The sequence below is a fragment of the Xenopus laevis genome, chromosome 3L (assembly GCF_017654675.1).
Source record: "Xenopus laevis strain J_2021 chromosome 3L, Xenopus_laevis_v10.1, whole genome shotgun sequence".
Classification (NCBI taxonomy): domain Eukaryota; kingdom Metazoa; phylum Chordata; class Amphibia; order Anura; family Pipidae; genus Xenopus; species Xenopus laevis.
Window position 1 is genome coordinate 161,208,810 of NC_054375.1, and position 24,186 is coordinate 161,232,995.

Sequence of the window (24,186 nt, forward strand, 5' to 3'; positions counted from 1 at the left end):
GTTAGAGAGCAGTGCATGCTGGGAGTCGGGGAATCCCCAACACGAGGAAGCAGAGAGGATAGAATCAGAGTCGCCATTTCTTGTCCCGTTACCGGTCCTTTGCAGCGAGGTACGTTCCTCCCGGGGCTTCGTTTTCTCCTTCGGCCCTCGGGTCACTCTGTCGTGTTGTCTTCGTGAGTTTCTCTGGCGCAGAACAGGCGTTTTATTGCCTCAACTAGAAACCCCGTTACCTGCAACACAGTCCCGCCCCTTAGCAACTCCTTCCGTCTCCCTCGGTCCTGTCACTCACACACTGTACCCTATTAATCCTGTCACTCACATTGTACCCCACTAATCCTGTCACACATTGTACCCTATTAATCCTGTCCCACTCAGCGATTGTTACCCCACTTAATCCTGATCACTCACTTGTACCCCATAATCCTTTGTCACACACACACTGTACCCTAATTGATCCTGTCACACATCGTGCTACCCCACTAATCCTGTCACTCACTCACATTACCCCATAATGCCTGTCACTCACATTGTACCCCACTAATCCTGTCACTCACATTGTACCCACTTCTGTCAACTCAACATTTAGATTACCCCACGTATTCCTGTCACGTCACATTGTGACCCCACTATAATCCTGTCACACAATTGTACCCCACTAATCCGCGTCACACACACACTGTACCTATTATCCTGTCACACAATTGTACCCCACTAATCTGTCACTCACCTCACATTGCTACCCCACTAATCCGGTCACTCACCACATTGTACCCCACGATCTGTCACTTCACATTGATACCCCCACTAATCCTGTCACACACACATTGTAACCCCAACTATCCATGTCACTCACACACATTGTACCCCACTAATCCTGATCACACGCACACATTGTACCCCACTAATCCTGTCACAACATTGTACCCACTAAGTTCCTGTCACACATGTGTACCCCACTAATCCTGCACTCACACACATGTCACCCACTAATTCCTGTCACTCACACACATTGTACCCCACATAATCCTGTCACTCACCAAGCACATTGTACCCCCATAATTCTGTCCACACGCACACATGTGATACCCCACTGAATCCTGTCACACGCACACATTGCTTACCCCACTAATCCTGTCACCCACGCAACATTGTTACCCACTAATCCTGTCACAACGCACACATTGTACCGCCACTAATCCTGTCACACATTGTACCCCACTAATCCTGTCACTCACATTTGATACCCACTACATCCTGTCACTCACAACACATTGTACCCCCACTAATCCTGATCACTCACATTGTACCCACTAATCCTGTCACTCAGCACACATTGACCCCACTAATCCTGTCACACATGCTACCCCACTAATCCTGTCACTCACATTGTACCCCATAATCCTGTCACACAACACACATTTTACCCCACTAATCCTGTCCAAACCGCCACACATTGTACCCCACTAATCCTGTCACGACGCACACACTTGTACCCCACTTTAACTCTGTCACACGCAGCGACATTGTACCCCACTAAATCCTGTCACTCACACACATTGTACCCACTAATCCTGTCACACGCACCACATTTACCCCACTAATGCTGGTCACTCACACACTGTACCCACTAATCTGTCACTCACACACATTGTACCCCACTTAATCCTAGTCACTCACAACCATTGTACCCCACTAATCCTGTCACACGCACACAGCTACCCCACTAATCCTGGTCCACTCCCACGAACATTGATAACCACTAAAATCCTGTCACACGCACCACATTTACCCCACTAATTCCGTCCACCACATTGCTACCCCACTAATCCTGTCAACACATTGTACCCCACAATCCTGTCACTCACACACTGTTACCCCCACCTATCCTGTCACTCACACACATTGGTACCCCACTAACCTGTCACTCACACAACATTTGTACCCCACTAATCTGTCACACAACGCCACACTTGTACCCCCACTAATCCTGTCACTCACACACATTGTACCCCACTAATCTGTCACTCACACACATTGACTACCCACTAATCCTGATCCACACGCACACATTGCTACCCCACTAATCCTGTCACATCACATTGTACCCCACTTAATCCTGTCACTCACCCACACATTGTACCCCACTAATCCGTCACACATTGTACCCCACTAATCCTGTCACTTCACATTGTACCCACAATCCTGTCACACACAACACATTGTACCCCACTAATCCTGTTCACACGCACACATTGTACCCCACTAATCCTGTCACACGCACACATTGTACCCCACGTAATCCTGTCACACGCACCACATTGTACCCACTAATCCTGTCACACATTGTACCCCACTAATCCTGTCACACATTGGACCCCACTAATTCCTGTCACTCACACACTGTACCCCACTATCTGTCACTCACACACGATTGTACCCCACTAATCCTGTCACTCACAGCACATTTACCCCACTAATCCTGCCACACGCACACCATTGTACCCCACAATCCTGTCACTCACCACACATTGTACCCCACTAATGCCTGTCACTCACACAACATTTGTACCCCCACTAATCCTGTCACACGCACACATTGTACCCACTATAATCTGTCACTCACATTGTACCCACATAAATCCTGCTTCACTCCACACACATTGACACCCACATAATTCCTGTCACACATTGGTACCCACACTAATCCTGTCACTACATATGTACCCACTAATCCTGTCACACACACACATTGATACCCCACTATCCTGGTCACACGCACACTTTGTACCCCACTAACTTCCTGCACACGCACACATTGTACCCACTAATCCTGTTTCACACCACAACATTGTACCCCACTAATCCTGTAACACTCACACACATTGACCCAACTAAATCCTGTCACACGCACACATTGTACCCCACTAATCCTGTCACTCACACACTGTACCCCCTAATTCCTGCACTCACAACATTGTACTCCCACTAATCCTGTCCAACTCACCAATGTACCCCACTATCCTGTCACACGCACACAATTGTACCCACATAACCTGTCACACGCACCATTTGTACCCACTAATCTGTCACTCACACCACATTGTACCCCACCTAAGTCCTGTCCACACGCACACATTGCTACCCAACTAATCCTGTCACACATTGAGTACCCCCACTAATCCTGTCACCACATCTGTACCCCACTAATCCGTGTCACTCACCACCACTGACCGCCACTAATCCTGCACTTCACACAGCATTGTACCCCAAATCCTGTCACTCACACACATGTGTACCCCAACTAATCTGTCACTCACACACATTCACCCCACTAGGCCTGTCACGACGCACACATTGTACCCCACTAATCCTGTCACTCACACCATGTGTACCCCACTAATCCTGTCACTCACACACATTGTTACGCCCACTAATCCTGTCACACGCACACATTGCTACCACCACTAAGGCCTGTCACTCACATTTACCCCACTAATCCTGTTCACTCACACACAATTGTACCCCACTAATCCTGTCACACATTGTACCCCACTAATCCTGTCCACTCGACTTGTACCCCCACTAATCCTGCACCACACACACATTTGTACCCACTGTAATCCTGCACACGCACCAACAATTGTAACCCCACTAATTCCTGTCACACGCACACATTGTACCCCACTAAATCCTGTCACACGCCACACATTGACCCCACTAATCCCTGTCCACTCAGCACACGAATTGTACCCAACCTAATTCCTGTCCACTCACACACATTGGCTACCCACGTCAATCCTGTCACACGGCACACATGTACCCCACTAATCCTGTCACACGCAGCCACATTGTACCCCACGTAATCCTGTCACTCACATTGTACCCCACTAACTCCTGTCACTCACACACATTGTACCCTCACTAATCCGGTCACACATTGTACCCACTGAATCCTGTCACTGCACATTGTCCCCACTAATCCTGTGCACCACAGCAACACATTGTACCCCAACTAATCCTGTTTCACACGCACACATGTGTACCCCACTAGATCGGTCACACGCACACATTGTACCCCACTAATCCTTCACACGCACCACATTTCGTACCCCACTAATCCATGTCACTCGCGACACAGTGTACCCCACTAATCCTGTTCCACACGCAACAACTTGTACCCCACTATCTTGTCACTCACACACTTACCCCACTAATCCTGTCACTCACACACATTGTACCCCACTATCCTGTCACTCACCACACATTGTACCCCACTAAATCCTGTCACTACGCACACACTTTTACCCCACTAAATCCTGTCCAGCACACCATTGTACCCCACTAATCCTGTCACTTCACACACATTGTTACCCCACTAAATCCTGTTCACATACCGCACACATTGACCCCACTATCCCTCGCGCTCCAACACATTGTACCCCACTAATCCTGTCACACATTGACCCACAAGCCTGTCACTCACACACTGTACCACTAATTCCTGATTCACTCAACACACATTGGACCCCACTAATCCTGTCACTCACAAACATTTTACCCACTAGATCCTGTTCACACGCAACATTGTACCCCACTAAGCCTGTCACTCACACACATTGTACCCCACATAATCCGTCACTCACACACATATGTACCCCACTAATCCATGTCAAACGCACACATTTACCCCCTATCCTCGTCACTACACATTGTACCCCACTAATGCCTGTCACTCACCACGATGTACCCCACTAATCCTTGTCACACATTGTACCCCCACTAATCCTGTCACTCACATTGTACCCCACAACCTGTCAACACACACACATTGTACCCCACATCCTGGTCACACGCACCACATTGTACCCCACTAATCCTGTTCCACGCACACATTTAAGCCCACTAATTCCTCCGTCACATCACACACATGTCACCCACTAATTCCTGTCACACGGCACACATTGTTACCCCACTAATCTGTCACCACATTGTACCCCACTAATCCTGTCACTCACACACATTGTTACCCCACTCATCCTGGTCACACATTGTACGCCCACTGAATCCTGTCACTCACATTGTACCCCACTAATTCTGTCACCACACACATTGTTACCCGCCAATAATCGGCCGTCACACACACACATATGTTACCCCACGTAATCCTGTCCTCACACATTGTACCCCACTAATCCTGTGCCACTCACACATCAATAAGCTACCCCACTAATCCTGATCACTTCAAACATGTGGTACCCCACTAATCCTGTTCCACACACAACACATGTACCGCCACTAATCTGTCACACACACCATATGTACCCCACTAATCCTGTCACTCAACATTGTACCCCACTAATCTGTCACTCACACACTGTACCCCACTAATTTTCCTGTTCACTCACAACTGTACCCCACTAATCCTGTCACTCACACACATTGTACGCCCACTAATCCTGTTCGACCACGCACACATTGTACCTCCACTAATCCTGTCACACTCCATTGTACCCCACTAATGCCTGTCACTCACACAACATTTGTAACCCCACTAATCCTGTCACACACACACATTACCCCACTAATCCTGTCACTCACACACATTGTACCCCACTAGATCCTGTCACTCGCACACATTGTACCCCACTTAATCCGTGTCATCACGACACATTGTACCCCACTACTCCTGTCACACGCACACATTGTACCCACAACCTGTCACTCCACACACACTGTACCCCACTATCCTGTTACACATTACCCCACTAATCCTGTCACACATTGTACCCCACTAATCCTGTCACTCACATTGTTACCCACTATCCTGTCACCTCACACACATTGTACCCCCTTAATCCTGTCACTCACACACATTGTTAACCCCACTAATCCTGTCACTCACATTGTACCCCACTAATCCTGTCACTTCACACATGTGTACGCTATTAATCCTGTTCACTCAAACATTTGTACCCCACTAAGTCCGTCAACGCACAATTGCTACCCCACTAATCCTGTCACACGCACACATTGTACGTCCCCACTAATCCTGTCTACCTCACCAGCCAGTTGTTACCCCACTTAATCCTGTCACACGCACCAGGTGTACCCACTATTCTGTCACACACACACATTGCTACCCCACTAATCCTGTCACTCACACACAGGTGTTACCCCACTAATCCTGTCACACATTGTACCCCACTAATCCGTCACTCACAATTGTACCCCACTAATCCTGTCACTTCACACACGTTGCCCCTAATCTGTCACTCACACAACATTGACCCCACTATCCTGTCACTCAACATCTGTACCCCACTAATCCTGTCACTCAACATGTACCCTATTAATCCTGTCACTCACAACATTGTACCCCACTAATCCTTTTCACTACCACATTGTACCCCTACTAGATCCTGTCACACGCACACATTGTACCCCACTAATCCTGTACTCAACACACTTGTACCCACTAATCCTGTCACACATGTCTACCCCCACTAATCCTGTCACACATTGTACCCCACTAATTCCTGGTCACGTACTTGACCCCACTAATCCTGGTCACAACACACATTGTACCCCCACGTAATCCTGTCACAGCGCACACATATTGTACCCCAAACAATCCTGTCACACTCACATCTGTACCCCCACTAATCCTGTCACTCACACACTATTGTACACCCACTAATCTGTCAACACACACATGTACCCACTAATCCTGTCACTCAACACACTGTACCCACAATCCTGTCACACACACATTGACCCACTAAATCCTGTCACACGCACACATTGTACCCCACTATTCCTGTCACACACCATTGTACCCCAACTGAATCCTGTCACACGCACACATTGTACCCCACTAATCCTGTCACCACGCACAACATTGTACCCCACTAATCCTGGTCACTCACACACATTGTACCCCACTAATCCGGTCACACATTGTACCCCCACTATCCTGCACACATTGTACCCCACTAATCCTGTCACTCACATTGTACCCCACTAATCCTGTCACTCACTCACATTGTACCCCACTAATCCTGTCACTCACTCACATTGTACCCCACTAATCCTGTCACTCACACACATTGTACCCCACTAATCCTGTCACACACACATTGTACCCCACTAATCCTGTCACACGCACACATTGTACCCCACTAATCCTGTCACACGCACACATTGTACCCCCACTAATCCTGTCACACGCACACATTGTACCCCACTAATCCTGTCACTCGCACACATTGTACCCCACTAATCCTGTCACACATTGTACCCCACTAATCCTGTCACACATTGTACCCCACTAATCCTGTCACTCACATTGTACCCCACTAATCCTGTCACTCACACACATTGTACCCCACTAATCCTGTCACTCACACACATTGTACCCCACTAATCCTGTCACTCACATTGTACCCCACTAATCCTGTCACTCACACATTGTACCCTATTAATCCTGTCACTCACACACATTGTACCCCACTAATCCTGTCACTCACACACATTGTACCCCACTAATCCTGTCACACGCACACAATTGTACCCCACTAATCCTGTCACTCACACACATTGTACCCCACTAATCCTGTCACACATTTGATACCCCACTAACTGTCACACAATTGTACCCCACTAATCCTGTCACAACAGTTACCCCCACTAATCCTGTCAACATTGTACCCACTATTCCTGTCACACACACATTGTACCCCACAAATCCTGTCACACCACACATCTGCTACCCCACTAATCCTCTGTCACACTCACATTGACCCACTAAGCCTGTTTTCACACACACATTGTACCCCACTATCCTTTGTCACAACACACATCTGTACCCCACTAATCCTGTGCCACTCACACACATCTGTACCCCACTAGAATCCTGACACACACACATTTGTACCCCACTAATCCTGTCACTCACACACATTGTACACCCACTAATCCTGTTGCACTTCGACAAATTGTACCCCACTAATCCTGTCACACGCACACATTGTACCCCACTAATCCTGCATCACACACATTGTACCCCACTAATCCTGTCACACATTTGTACCCCACTAATCCTGTCCACTGTACCCCACTAATCTGTCTACTCACCATTTGTACCCCACTAATCCTGCACTCAGCAACATTGTTACCCCACTATCTGTCACCATGTACCCCACTAATCCTGCACTCACATGTAGCCCCAACTAATCTGTCACTCACACCATGTACCCCACTTAATCCTGTGCACACTACCCACTTACCCTAATTAATCCTGTCACTCCACACATTGTAACCCAGCTAATCCTGGTCACTCACCACATTGACCCACTAATCCTGTCACACGCACACATTGTACCCCACTTAATCCGTCACACGCACCACATTTGTACCGACTAATTCCTGTCACCACATTTGGTACCCCACTTCCTGTCACTCACACACATTTTGTACCCCCACTAATCCTGTCACACACATGTACCCACTTAATTCCTTGTCCACTCACATTGTACCTCGCCACTAATCCTGTTCCACTCACACACATGTACCCCACTATGCCTGTCACACATTGTACCCCACGTAATCCTGTCACCACCACATGTACCCACTTAATCCTGTCACCTCCACATGTTACCCCACTAATTCCTGTCACTCACACAACATTGCTACCCCACTAATTCCTGTCACAACTCAACTGTACCTGCTATTAATCCTGTCACTCACACATTTGTACCCACTAATCCTGTCACTACACATTGACCCTATTAATCCTGTCACTCACACACATTGTACCCCACTAATCCTTGTCACACGGCACACATTTACCCCAACTAATTCCTGTCACACCGCACACATTGTACCCCACTAATCCGTCACACATTGATACCCCACTAATCCTTGTCACTCAACACACATTGTACCCCACTAATCCTGTCACTCACATTGTACCCCACTAATCCTGTCACTCACACACATTGTACCCCACTAATCCTGTCACACATTGTACCCCACTAATCCTGTCACTCACACACATTGTACCCCACTAATCCTGTCACTCACATTGTACCCCACTAATCCTGTCACTCACATTGTACCCTATTAATCCTGTCACTCACACACATTGTACCCCACTAATCCTGTCACACGCACACATTGTACCCCACTAATCCTGTCACTCACACACATTGTACCCCACTAATCCTGTCACACATTGTACCCCACTAATCCTGTCACACACTCACACTGTACCCCACTAATCCTGTCACACGCACACATTGTACCCCACTAATCCTGTCACTCACACACATTGTACCCCACTAATCCTGTCACACATTGTACCCCACTAATCCTGTCACACACTCACATTGTACCCCACTAATCCTGTCACTCACACACATTGTACCCCACTAATCCTGTCACACATTGTACCCCACTAATCCTGTCACTCACACACATTGTACCCCACTAATCCTGTCACACACACATTGTACCCCGCTAATCCTGTCACACATTGTACCCCACTAATCCTGTCACACACATTGTACCCCACTAATCCTGTCACACACACATTGTACCCCACTAATCCTGTCACTCACACACACTGTACCCCACTAATCCTGTCACACACACATTGTACCCCACTAATCCTGTCACTCACTCAGATTGTACCCTATTAATCCTGTCACACATTGTACCCCATTAATCCTGTCACTCACTCAGATTGTACCCTATTAATCCTGTCACACATTGTACCCCACTAATCCTGTCACACACACATTGTACCCCACTAATCCTGTCACACACATTGTACCCCACTAATCCTGTCACACACACATTGTACCCCGCTAATCCTGTCACACACACATTGTACCCCACTAATCCTGTCACATAATGTCCCCCAGTTGACTAATCCTGGAATCCCTGCAGTAACTTGTGTGCAATGAATGGAGCCGTCACTTTCCCTTTCAGCCACCCCTCTGCTGCCTCCATAATGGAACCTTCCTCTGAGACCGGCATGGACCCCCCCCTCAGCCAGGAGACATTCGAGGATCTGTGGAGTCTGTAAGTGTCACCCCAATATTCATACTCCTCCTTGTTACACCCTCATTTCTCTGTCACCCCCTGTTTATCTGGATCTCCTCTCCTTCTGTCTGTGTCACTGTATCACCCTGCAGGGGGAGGGACTTCTGTCTGTGTCACTGTATCACCCTGCAGGGGGAGGGACTCTCCTTCTGTCTGTGTCACTGTATCACCCTGCAGGGGGAGGGACTCTCCTTCTGTCTGTGTCACTGTATCACCCTGCAGGGGGAGGGACTCTCCTTCTGTCTGTGTCACTGTATCACCCTGTAGGGGGCGGGACTCTCCTTCTGTCTGTGTCACTGTATCACCCTGCAGGGGGAGGGACTCTCCTTCTGTCTGTGTCACTGTATCACCCTGCAGGGGGAGGGACTCTCCTTCTGTCTGTCACTGTATCACCCTGCAGGGGGAGGGACTCTCCTTCTGTCTGTGTCACTGTATCACCCTGCAGGGGGAGGGACTCTCCTTCTGTCTGTGTCACTGTATCACCCTGCAGGGGGAGGGACTCTCCTTCTGTCTGTGTCACTGTATCACCCTGCAGGGGGAGGGACTCTCCTTCTGTCTGTCTCACTGTATCACCCTGCAGGGGGAGGGACTCTCCTTCTGACTGTATCACCCTGCAGGGGGAGGGACTTCTGTTTGTGTCACTGTATCACCCTGCAGGGGGAGGGACTTCTGTCTGTGTCACTGTATCACCCTGCAGGGGGAGGGACTCTCCTTCTGTCTGTGTCACTGTATCACCCTGCAGGGGGAGGGACTCTCCTTCTGTCTGTGTCACTGTATCACCCTGCAGGGGGAGGGACTTCTGTCTGTGTCACTGTATCACCCTGCAGGGGGAGGGACTTCTGTCTGTGTCACTGTATCACCCTGCAGGGGGAGGGATTTCTGTCTGTGTCAGTGTATCACCCTGCAGGGGGAGGGACTCTCCTTCTGTCTGTGTCACTGTATCACCCTGCAGGGGGAGGGACTCTCCTTCTGTCTGTGTCACTGTATCACCCTGCAGGGGGAGGGACTCTCCTTCTGTCTGTGTCACTGTATCACCCTGCAGGGGGAGGGACTCTCCTTCTGTCTGTCTCACTGTATCACCCTGCAGGGGGAGGGACTCTCCTTCTGACTGTATCACCCTGCAGGGGGAGGGACTTCTGTCTGTGTCACTGTATCACCCTGCAGGGGGAGGGACTTCTGTCTGTGTCACTGTATCACCCTGCAGGGGGAGGGACTTCTGTCTGTGTCACTGTATCACCCTGCAGGGGGAGGGACTCTCCTTCTGTCTGTCTCACTGTATCACCCTGCAGGGGGAGGGACTTCTGTTTGTGTCACTGTATCACCCTGCAGGGGGAGGGACTTCTGTCTGTGTCACTGTATCACCCTGCAGGGGGAGGGACTCTCCTTCTGTCTGTGTCACTGTATCACCCTGCAGGGGGAGGGACTTCTGTCTGTGTCACTGTATCACCCTGCAGGGGGAGGGACTTCTGTCTGTGTCACTGTATCACCCTGCAGGGGGAGGGATTTCTGTCTGTGTCAGTGTATCACCCTGCAGGGGGAGGGACTCTCCTTCTGTCTGTGTCACTGTATCACCCTGCAGGGGGAGGGACTCTCCTTCTGTCTGTGTCACTGTATCACCCTGCAGGGGGAGGGACTCTCCTTCTGTCTGTCTCACTGTATCACCCTGCAGGGGGAGGGACTCTCCTTCTGTCTGTCTCACTGTATCACCCTGCAGGGGGAGGGACTTCTGTCTGTGTCACTGTATCACCCTGCAGGGGGAGGGACTCTCCTTCTGTCTGTCTCACTGTATCACCCTGCAGGGGGAGGGACTTCTGTCTGTGTCACTGTATCACCCTGCAGGGGGAGGGACTTCTGTCTGTGTCACTGTATCACCCTGCAGGGGGAGGGATTTCTGTCTGTGTCAGTGTATCACCCTGCAGGGGGAGGGACTCTCCTTCTGTCTGTGTCACTGTATCACCCTGCAGGGGGAGGGACTCTCCTTCTGTCTGTGTCACTGTATCACCCTGCAGGGGGAGGGACTCTCCTTCTGTCTGTCTCACTGTATCACCCTGCAGGGGGAGGGACTCTCCTTCTGTCTGTCTCACTGTATCACCCTGCAGGGGGAGGGACTTCTGTCTGTGTCACTGTATCACCCTGCAGGGGGAGGGACTTCTGTCTGTCTGTCACTGTATCACCCTGCAGGGGGAGGGACTCTCCTTCTGTCTGTGTCACTGTATCACCCTGCAGGGGGAGGGACTCTCCTTCTGTCTGTGTCACTGTATCACCCTGCAGGGGGCGGGACTCTCCTTCTGTCTGTGTTACTGTATCACCCTGCAGGGGGAGGGACTCTCCTTCTGTCTGTGTCACTGTATCACCCTGCAGGGGGCGGGACTGTCCTTCTGTCTGTGTCACTGTATCACCCTGCAGGGGGAGGGACTCTCCTTCTGTCTGTCTCACTGTATCACCCTGCAGGGGGCGGGACTCTCCTTCTGTCTGTGTCACTGTATCACCCTGCAGGGGCGGGACTGTCCTTCTGTCTGTGTCACTGTATCACCCTGCAGGAGGGACTCTCCTTCTGTCTGTGTCACTGTATCACCCTGCAGGGGGAGGGACTTCTGTCTGTGTCACTGTATCACCCTGCAGGGGGAGGGACTTCTGTCTGTCTGTCACTGTATCACCCTGCAGGGGGAGGGACTCTCCTTCTGTCTGTGTCACTGTATCACCCTGCAGGGGGAGGGACTCTCCTTCTGTCTGTCTCACTGTATCACCCTGCAGGGGGAGGGACTCTCCTTCTGTCTGTCTCACTGTATCACCCTGCAGGGGGAGGGACTTCTGTCTGTGTCACTGTATCACCCTGCAGGGGGAGGGACTCTCCTTCTGTCTGTCTCACTGTATCACCCTGCAGGGGGAGGGACTTCTGTCTGTGTCACTGTATCACCCTGCAGGGGGAGGGACTTCTGTCTGTGTCACTGTATCACCCTGCAGGGGGAGGGATTTCTGTCTGTGTCAGTGTATCACCCTGCAGGGGGAGGGACTCTCCTTCTGTCTGTGTCACTGTATCACCCTGCAGGGGGAGGGACTCTCCTTCTGTCTGTGTCACTGTATCACCCTGCAGGGGGAGGGACTCTCCTTCTGTCTGTCTCACTGTATCACCCTGCAGGGGGAGGGACTCTCCTTCTGTCTGTCTCACTGTATCACCCTGCAGGGGGAGGGACTTCTGTCTGTGTCACTGTATCACCCTGCAGGGGGAGGGACTTCTGTCTGTCTGTCACTGTATCACCCTGCAGGGGGAGGGACTCTCCTTCTGTCTGTGTCACTGTATCACCCTGCAGGGGGCGGGACTCTCCTTCTGTCTGTGTTACTGTATCACCCTGCAGGGGGAGGGACTCTCCTTCTGTCTGTGTCACTGTATCACCCTGCAGGGGGCGGGACTGTCCTTCTGTCTGTGTCACTGTATCACCCTGCAGGGGGAGGGACTCTCCTTCTGTCTGTCTCACTGTATCACCCTGCAGGGGGCGGGACTCTCCTTCTGTCTGTGTCACTGTATCACCCTGCAGGGGGCGGGACTGTCCTTCTGTCTGTGTCACTGTATCACCCTGCAGGGGGAGGGACTCTCCTTCTGTCTGTGTCACTGTATCACCCTGCAGGGGGAGGGACTCTCCTTCTGTCTGTGTCACTGTATCACCCTGCAGGGGGAGGGACTCTCCTTCTATCTGTGTCACTGTATCACCCTGCAGGGGGCGGGACTCTCCTTCTGTCTGTGTCACTGTATCACCCTGCAGGGGGAGGGACTCTCCTTCTGTCTGTGTCACTGTATCACCCTGCAGGGGGAGGGACTCTCCTTCTGTCTGTGTCACTGTATCACCCTGCAGGGGGAGGGACTCTCCTTCTGTCTGTGTCACTGTATCACCCTGCAGGGGGAGGGACTCTCCTTCTGTCTGTCTCACTGTATCACCCTGCAGGGGGAGGGACTCTCCTTCTGTCTGTCTCACTGTATCACCCTGCAGGGGGAGGGACTTCTGTCTGTCTGTCACTGTATCACCCTGCAGGGGGAGGGACTCTCCTTCTGTCTGTGTTACTGTATCACCCTGCAGGGGGAGGGACTCTCCTTCTGTCTGTGTCACTGTATCACCCTGCAGGGGGAGGGACTTGCAGCTTGTTCTGTGTATGGCCCTGGCGGGCACTGGGCTCCTCCTGTGTGTCACTGTGCAGGGGAGGGGTTAGGGAGTGTGTTCAGTGAAGGGAAGTTATGAGTCTAGTTGCTTTGTTGCGTGTTTAGGGTGATGAGCCCCAGAGCTTGTGTGTCACCCTGTTGGGGTTGTGGGTGCTATTGTTTCTATACACTGCCCTGTGTGTTCTATACACCTCTCTGTGCTGCGTCACATTGTCCCTGCTGTGCTTCTCCCCAGGTTGCCTGACCCCCTGCAGACTGTCACGTGTCGGCTGGACAACCTATCGGTAAGTAGGAGCCAATCTGATCCTTTTCCAGGCGCTTATTTCCGGGGAGGGGGAGGGGAAAGGCGCGGTCATTAATAGCCACTGCTGCTTATTCTTACCATGTTCCCACCTCCATAGCGCTCCCATTGTTTCCTTCTAGGAGTTTCCAGACTATCCCCTGGCAGCAGACATGACGGTCCTACAGGAGGGGCTTATGGGTAATGCTGTTCCCACCGTCACTTCATGTGCTGTCCCCTCAACTGACGATTATGCTGGGAAGTATGGGCTCCAACTGGACTTCCAACAGAACGGCACCGCAAAGTCTGTTACCTGCACGGTGAGTCCCTCTTGTGCTTTCTCCTCAATTGCACTTAGTTACCCCTTCTGCCCCACATCTGCCCTCTTAGCTGACACTTTAGCTTTTGTCTGATACCCCTGTGTGATTAGCCCCAACACCAGCCCCTCGGGGGGCTTCTCTGCAGCAATGTAACGGGCTTTAGTTGTTCATTGTATTATTATTCTACAAGTCTCAGACATGTTCTCCCAGGGATTCTCAATTACAAACAAGTCTGGGCAAGTCCACTCCTCTGCCCTCCCACAGCAGCCAGGGAGGGGTTAAAGAGGCGGCTGTGCAGGGACTACGGACTGTCAGCTCACAAGCCTCTTCACACTTTACTGAGACATACAAGAAAGATTCAGGCTTCGGCTAGCCTTTCCTCAGTAGCCAGTGTTGGGGAGAGGGGTGAGGGTGCTGGCAGCACATCAGTCACTCAATAACCCTGCCCTTGTCTCCCCAGTATTCCCCAGAGCTCAACAAACTCTTCTGCCAGTTGGCCAAGACTTGCCCTTTGCTGGTGCGTGTGGAGAGCCCCCCGCCTCGCGGCTCCATTCTCCGGGCTACGGCCGTCTACAAGAAATCTGAGCATGTGGCCGAGGTGGTGAAGAGATGCCCCCACCATGAGCGCAGTGTGGAGCCAGGGGAGGGTGAGTGCTTTCATTCTTATTGGGGTGCTGGGGGCAAGTCATCTGGCTACTGTACGGGGGAGGGGTTGCTAGCAGTTGGCTGTTATACTGTATACAGGGGAGGAATGGAATTGCTGCTGATTGTTCTATAATCTAGTTATTCTCATATACAGGGGGGCTGAGCTCTTATAGGGGGGTTACTGCACTACAGAGGGTGGGGGGCATTTCTGGGGTACATGCTAAGGGAGGTGGAGGGCAGGTATATCCTGGGGTTCTGCTGTGTGCTCATTGTACTGTATGCTGGGGAGGGGCTGCTGCTAGTGATCTGTGTGTCGCCCCCAAACCCACAGCTTGGAGGGGTGGGTTAGGGACTGGTTGAGAATTTCTCTACCCACACACTACTAGTTGCTGGTGATATAAGATTGCTGGGGGTATGACCTACTTATTGTCATAATGGCAGCTTGGCATTTCTGGGGAGACTGTATATAATCTTGTGGCTGTGAGGGGATTGGAGGAATATTTGACGGTATCCCCCTAGTTTCTCTTGGGATCCATTATGGAGATGGGTTTGCATGGAATCACTTTTGTTTTGTTCTGCAGATGCTGCGCCTCCCAGTCACCTGATGCGAGTGGAGGGAAATCTCCAGGCTTCTTATATGGAGGATGTAAATAGCGGGCGCCATAGTGTCTGTGTTCCCTATGAGGGGCCTCAGGTAACATGGGGAGAGGCACTTATTGTATTGTGTATCCTTCCATACCCCGTCTCTCATCCCTGTAACACTATATAGAAGTAAATACTTTATCTGTTCATGTGCTTCACGTTTGGCTCATCAGTCCTGACTGCCTTGTGTCTCTCCTGCAGGTTGGAACGGAATGTACAACAGTTCTGTACAATTATATGTGTAACAGCTCCTGTATGGGAGGGATGAATCGCCGGCCCATTCTCACCATCATCACCCTCGAGACCCCAGAGTGAGTCATTCTGCCCCCCCGCCTGCCTGGGATGGTACCTTCCCACTCCTAGAAGTCCTATGTCTTTTGCTTTCCTTTTAGGGGGCTACTTCTTGGCCGCCGCTGTTTTGAGGTTCGAGTGTGTGCCTGCCCAGGGAGGGATCGTCGCACAGAGGAAGACAATTACACAAAAAAGAGGGGCCTGAAACCCAGCGGCAAGAGAGGTTGGTATAGAGAGGGTGAATGGGGAATTCCAACAAGAGAGGCACCATATTGGCACTCTAGGGCCTGGTTCTATATAGTAAAATTACATTTTTGGGGGTAAACCTTTTGAAAGGGGACCTGTCACCCTAAGAAATAATTTCAAATTCTTTCAATCATGTTTGTTGAGCAAAATAAACTTTACTTACACTGTATTTATTATTTAAATTTTGTTTCCTTCTGTCTTGGAATTCTACAATCACAGCAAGCAGGCAGCTGCCATTTTGTGGACACGGTTATTAAGGGAAATTGTGTATCACCCCAATATCTTGTGTATGCACCAGAATGGGGGACCTAATGTCCATGTGCCATGTCCTACACAATTATAGAGCCTGAGGAGGGAAGGGGGAATGTGAGGAGAGCAGTGACATGTAGGAAGTGCTGAATGGAAAGTGAAAGTAATTGTCTGCCCCTCCTCTATACCACGGGCATAGAGGCGGGGCAGGTAATATTTGATTGACAGTTTCGATATTTAAACACCTTTATAACAGGTATTGATGTTTTAATGAAAAATTTTTGGGGGTTTCATATTTAATTTGCAAAGGACTTTCATTATGCAGCTTTTTATGTGTAGGTGACAGGTCCACTTTAAGACTACCTCTAGTTGTTGCCACTGCGTGTCTATATGCCTCTCTGATGTGCCTGCTGTCCTAATTCCTAGCCAAAAGTCTCTTGCCTGACCCTCAAAGGCGGTTTATTAATAAAAAGAACTTTTTTTTTCTTTTTTTTTTGTGGATAAGCATATTCCTGTGGGATTTTGCTTGTTATATGGGATGGAACGGAGGTTCCCTAGAATTGTATATGTTTGAAGGGTCTCATGGTCAGGCTGAGCAAGGAAATCCTAGGAAGGTGCAGATCTTCTATTCTTATGTTTTACTCTTCCCCGTGTCCTTGATGTTGATGGAGAGTTACAGTTTCTCAAGGGCTGGGCCTCAAGATTTCGTTTACTCCTTGCCTAGATGCAGACAAGTCCATTTAAAGGGTCCATTTAAATACAGTCATAGAAAAAAATGCACCAGTTAATAGTGCTGCTACAGCAGAATTCTGCTCTCAAATCAGTTTGATTTTTTTATTTAATTTTGAAATCTGACATGGGGCTAGACATATTGTTTCCCAGCTGCCCCCAGTCATGTGACTTGTACTTTAATAAACCTCAGTCTCTCTTTACTGCTGTACTGCAGCAGTAACAGAACAATGGGAAGGTAACCAGATAACCACTCCCTAACATAAGATAACCGCTCCCTGGTAGATCTACAAACAGCACTCCATAGTAAAATCCAGGTCCCACTAAGACATTGAGTAGGAGAAACAACAGCCTGCCAGAAAGCAGTTCCATTCTGAAGTGCTGGCTCTTTCTGAAATCACATGACCAGGCAAAATGAGCTGAGATGCACCTACACACCAATATTACAACTAAATACACTTGCAGGAATGACATTTTATATTGTACAGTGAATTATTTGCAGTGTAAACAGTCATTTAGAAATACAAATCATGACAGAATCCCTTTAAGGGGCTCACCTAAAAGCCTATGTTGTTGTTCCTAAGGCAGGTATGTCCAAAGTGCTGCCCGGGGTCCAATTGCGGCCCTTTTTAAAATTTACACCGGCCCTCAGCCTACATCATATAATAATAATAAGGCCCCCAGCACAGTGCGATCAGGAATGCCATAGCAGTAATATTTGGGCACATTAGTAAATGATCTGCCACTTGGTCTATACTGCTGCCTGTGTGCTGAAGTGTTAGTAATAGACACATACTGGCACGTAGAGACGTAATGTTTTCACACACTTCTTTAGGGCTGAAGGAGTCAATAGACATACTGACGTGCCAGTACAGTAAAGAAGTATGGCGTCACTACGTTCTAGTACGTGTCTATTACTAACCCCTTCAACACACGGGCAGCAGTATAGACCAAGTGGCACATCATTTACTAATGTGCCCAAATATTACTGCTACGATTACTCCATTCCTGTAATTTAATGTTAATGGTTCAAAGAATGTCGAGCTGAATGGTCGGCCCCCACACATGTTCACCTCCCCAAATCTGCCCCTCGTTGCAAAAAGTTTGGGCACCCCTGCCCTAAAGGCTATGTGGCATAGTGCCGGCTAGCAGCCTGTGTGTAGTTACTGGCTTCAGTCTGCACAGTCACAGGCCAACACTTGCTTTCTGCACACACATAGCTGTATGAGTAAGTGCCCCAGCAAGCATGAAACGCATTAGGTCTTGCTCTGATGTCCTAATACATTTTTCAATTTTATAATTGATTTCATTATTTCGGGGGATACTCACATTTTCCTTTTTTGAAAATGTTGACTAAGTAAATGTGGAACCTGTTCTCTTTCCCAGAACTTGCTCACCCACCATCCAGTGAACCACCACTTCCTAAGAAGCGTCTTGTTGTTGATGATGATGAAGAAATCTTCACTTTGCGGGTAAGTACTTAGTAAGATCGCTCAATCTCTTTACCCCCCCTCGCCTTCCACTCACTGTCTGTTTATTATTATGAATAATAGTCTACGCAGACTTGCCTTCTCCAGGAATGTCTTCAGAACTAGGGGAGAAGCAGAGGACCACACATTCAAATTAGAGAGGCAGCAGAAGCCTAGGGAGATAATGCCATGGGGCCAGTATTACAAATGCAACAAGCTTGACCAGTAAAATTGGTGAGCTGATACCGTATAAACTCGAGTATAAGCCGAGGTACCTAATTTTACCTCCAAAAACTGGGAAAGCTTATTGACTCGAGTATAAGCCTAGGGTGAGAAATGCAGCAGCTGCTGGTAAGTTTCAATCAAAAAATTGAGGGTTTCTGCTCCCATTGGAGGTGCCGGCGTCTCGTTTTTGGATGCCGGCGACCATTCTTGGACGCCGACAAATATTCTTGGAGACTATTCTTGGACGCCGGCAACTTTTTTTTCGTTTGACCCGAGTATAAGCCGAGGTAGAGTTTTTCAGCATATTTTGGGGGCTGAAAAACTCGGCTTATACTAGAGTATATACTGTAATACTCTGGATGAGAAATATGTCATTGCTGAGACATGGTGGATGATGTCACATGGCAGTTCATATAGAGGGTTGTACCTTCAGTAGTAGTAATTCACATGACTTTATATGATGTGGGTTGCTGTAGCCAGACAGTGGGGGTACAGTAGATGGGGATGTGTTTGAACTTACCAGTTGATGCTTTGCCGCAAAAATGGCTGTTGGGGCCTAGGACTGCTGCTTACAATGGGGATCAGATAGGATCTGTGCAGCCACTGGGACAGAATGTTCTGTTATACAGATAGCTAGAATCTCAGCTGCCATAAAGCAGGACAGGACTGCTGCTTACAATGGGGATCAGATAGGATCTGTGCAGCCACTGGGACAGAATGTTCTGTTATACAGATAGCTAGAATCTCAGCTGCCATAAAGCAGGACAGGACTGCTGCTTACAATGGGGATCAGATAGGATCTGTGCAGCCACTGGGACAGAATGTTCTGTTATACAGATAGCTAGAATCTCAGCTGCCATAAAGCAGGACAGGACTGCTGCTTACAATGGGGATCAGATAGGATCTGTGCAGCCACTGGGACAGAATGTTCTGTTATACAGATAGCTAGAATCTCAGCTGCCATAAAGCAGGACAGGACTGCTGCTTACAATGGGGATCAGATAGGATCTGTGCAGCCACTGGGACAGAATGTTCTGTTATACAGATAGCTAGAATCTCAGCTGCCATAAAGCAGGACAGGACTGCTGCTTACAATGGGGATCAGATAGGATCTGTGCAGCCACTGGGACAGAATGTTCTGTTATACAGATAGCTAGAATCTCAGCTGCCATAAAGCAGGACAGGACTGCTGCTTACAATGGGGATCAGATAGGATCTGTGCAGCCACTGGGACAGAATGTTCTGTTATACAGATAGCTAGAATCTCAGCTGCCATAAAGCAGGACAGGACTGCTGCTTACAATGGGGATCAGATAGGATCTGTGCAGCCACTGGGACAGAATGTTCTGTTATACAGATAGCTAGAATCTCAGCTGCCATAAAGCAGGACAGGACTGCTGCTTACAATGGGGATCAGATAGGATCTGTGCAGCCACTGGGACAGAATGTTCTGTTATACAGATAGCTAGAATCTCAGCTGCCATAAAGCAGGACAGGACTGCTGCTTACAATGGGGATCAGATAGGATCTGTGCAGCCACTGGGACAGAATGTTCTGTTATACAGATAGCTAGAATCTCAGCTGCCATAAAGCAGGACAGGACTGCTGCTTACAATGGGGATCAGATAGGATCTGTGCAGCCACTGGGACAGAATGTTCTGTTATACAGATAGCTAGAATCTCAGCTGCCATAAAGCAGGACAGGACTGCTGCTTACAATGGGGATCAGATAGGATCTGTGCAGCCACTGGGACAGAATGTTCTGTTATACAGATAGCTAGAATCTCAGCTGCCATAAAGCAGGACAGGACTGCTGCTTACAATGGGGATCAGATAGGATCTGTGCAGCCACTGGGACAGAATGTTCTGTTATACAGATAGCTAGAATCTCAGCTGCCATAAAGCAGGGCAACTCTGCTGCTTACAATGGGGATCAGATAGGATCTGTGCAGCCACTGGGACAGAATGTTCTGTTATACAGATAGCTAGAATCTCAGCTGCCATAAAGCAGGACAGGACTGCTGCTTACAATGGGGATCAGATAAGATCTGTGCAGCCACTGGGACAGAATGTTCTGTTATACAGATAGCTAGAATCTCAGCTGCCATAAAGCAGGACAGGACTGTTACAGCAGAATCTACAGACTAGTTCTCACTATATACAGAATAATGCTCAGTACTGATTTAGTTTTTCACCTTCAGATTAAGGGGCGCAGCCGCTATGAGATGATTAAGAAACTGAATGACGCACTTGAATTACAAGAAAGCCTCGATCAGCAGAAAGTGTAAGTGTCGGCTCACAGGGTGGGGTCCATCTGTTATTGGATATCTTTTTATGTAGCTGCCATTGTGCAACTGTCACCTGCTCATTTGTGCTGCTTCACCCCCGCAGGACCATTAAGTGCCGCAAGTGCCGGGATGAAATCAAACCCAAGAAAGGAAAGAAGCTGCTGGTTAAAGATGAACAGCCCGACTCGGAATGAGGACCCCCGAATGAATGTAACGAACAGTTAGGGGGGATATCGGTGGCCGGTTCTCCGATCGTTTTGTTTTCTTTAAACTGCCTCCCTCCTTTTAGTTAGTTTAGAGGTTCAGTATTGCCTGTTTCATGTAGCACCCAATATGTTTATCCAGTTAGTCATTATGGGTTGGAGGCTCCATTACACCCTTTATGGGTTCACTGTAAGATATGGGGGTACACGCTCTCCCCCTATAATGTATTTAAGGGAAACAAATGTCATATCAGATTGTTGTACAATTAAAGGCACATGAACCCTGTCTGAGCAGAAACAAAGCAATAGGGCCCCCGACCCACCGTGTCTCTGGTTCCAGTGCATTATGGGAAGCCTGTACTTTATGGACTGGTACCCAGTCACTGTGTGGGTGGGGCTTGTCTCTTCCTCAGGGAAAGTCAAACCCTCTACGCCTGCCCCTCCTGAGGCGGAGCTAATGCAGTGGGGGAGGGGCTTCGATTCAATTCCACTGGCCAAGGAGCTGATTATGGGACGGTGAGAAGGAGGTAGGTGGGAAACCGGCTCTTACTGGGCTTCAGTCCCATAGTGCATCTGTGTGTGGGACAACCAGTTATTTATTTGGGCTACTGCAGGCTTTTTATTATGTGACCCTATTTGTGAGGATATGAATGAGCCCTGCTGTGGCCAGTTTGGGAGGGGTAATAGTGCCCTCCAGCCATACACTGGGTGAGCCATACACAGAATGAGTTGGTCGCTCCCTGTATGTGGGGGGGGGGGCAGTTGTATTTCCCTCCTCCAACACCAACACGGGTTATGCACATTGTAAATTCTCAATCAGGTTCCAGATAAAATTCTCTGATCATTCTTCAACTGCTGGGGCTCCCCCAAATCTGCCCCTGTCTCCCCCAATACTTCCTTTGTACTAACACTCACTGCCATCCAAATTTTGTATTTTTCTTTTTTTAATAAAAATTCTATTAATCTATTGGTGGATTTCAATGTGTGAATGTAATTGCTGTGGAAATCTGTGTCTGTCCCTAGTCACACTGCTGGTTCTGTCTCTTGAAATAATGTAGCAGTTTGTATAGAAGCAAAGATTTTTATTCTTGAGTTCACGTCCCCCTCTAAATAAGGAGCCAGACATGTGGTAGCCGGTACCTGACAATATGGATCTGAGCAGAACCAATAGGGACCAGTTCTGCCTGTTGTGTCTCTAGCTTACAGATAGGGAGCAATTCTTTATACAGACATATAGAGCTGATATATATTGGGCTTACGATATACATGGTTGTGTCTGAGTGTTATCTTGACTGGACATTGGGCCAATAATTTAGTTTCCTGCAGACTCGCGTGGATACGGCTCTTCATGTTATCAGATTGTCAGCACTGTGGCTTAGCATCTGCTCACTGGGTGTGCTTGTTGGCAATGTTGCCAAATCAGCTCTTTCTCCTCCTACTTACAACATGGAAGTGCTTTCAGTTTCACTGTTCTGCTCTTAGCAACTCATGATAGAGTCCTGCGTGGGTCCATTTTTTTTGGAACCCGACCTGTACCCGCAACCCGCATTCTTACCCGCTTGGACCCGCAAGTACCTTATCCGCGACCCACTGACCATCAAGAATCAGTAAGTGCTCTCATTGTAAACAGGAAGTGACATCATCGGAAGTAGGCGTGATTAGAAAAAGGAGTAAAACAGGAAGAGCTGTCGTAAACTGGAAGTGACATCAGAAGTAGGCGTGATCAGAAAAAAGGAGTAAAACAGGAAGTGCTGTCGTGAACTGGAAGTGACATCAGAAGTAGGCGTGATCAGAAAAAAGGAGTAAAAATTGCTATTGAGAAGACCCGCCTCTATACCCGCACCCCCCAGGGTGCAGGACCTGCTGCAGGACTTAACGCATGGATTGTAACTGGCATATAGAATAGAGTGGCACACTGGTACTTCTGTGCCATATGCAGTATGGAAAGGGTTAAGAAAGTGTTGTCTCCATGGATTCCCCGCTGGGTTTTAAAGGAGCAACAAACCCCTTATTCAAAAAAAAACCCCATCCCCGCAGCCTAACTGGTACCCTGGGCAAATGCTCCTAACTTTTTATTTACCCCTCAGTGCAGATTCAGGGATCGGAGTTCACGGCAGCCATGTTCCTCTTCTTGTGTAATCTGAGAATGAGACGGAGCAGCACGGGATGATTTGGAGCAATTTCCTCGTCTGAGACAACTGCGCATGCGCCGAAATGGACGCAAATTGCTGAAGCGATGGCAAAACTCCGATCCCTGAATCTGCACCGAGGGGTAAGTAAAAAATATGTAGGGACATTTGCCTGGGGGTAGCATCAAGGCTGGGGGTGAGGAGGGAGGGCTC

At 49.0% G+C, this 24,186-nt stretch overlaps 1 protein-coding gene across 1 annotated transcript; it reads left to right on the forward strand.

Annotated features, from left to right (window-relative positions):
• Positions 1-29: 29 nt before the first annotated feature.
• tp53.L (tumor protein p53 L homeolog) lies at positions 30-22,812 on the forward strand (the record flags this gene model as incomplete). The annotated part of the gene is given in 11 exon segments (NM_001088098.1): positions 30-109; positions 9,991-10,083; positions 14,493-14,541; positions 14,681-14,857; positions 15,318-15,504; positions 16,084-16,196; positions 16,346-16,455; positions 16,537-16,658; positions 19,046-19,131; positions 21,555-21,637; positions 21,745-22,812. Coding segments are annotated over 10 exon segments (1,089 nt in total). The 5' UTR covers positions 30-109; positions 9,991-10,012.
• Positions 22,813-24,186: the final 1,374 nt, after the last annotated feature.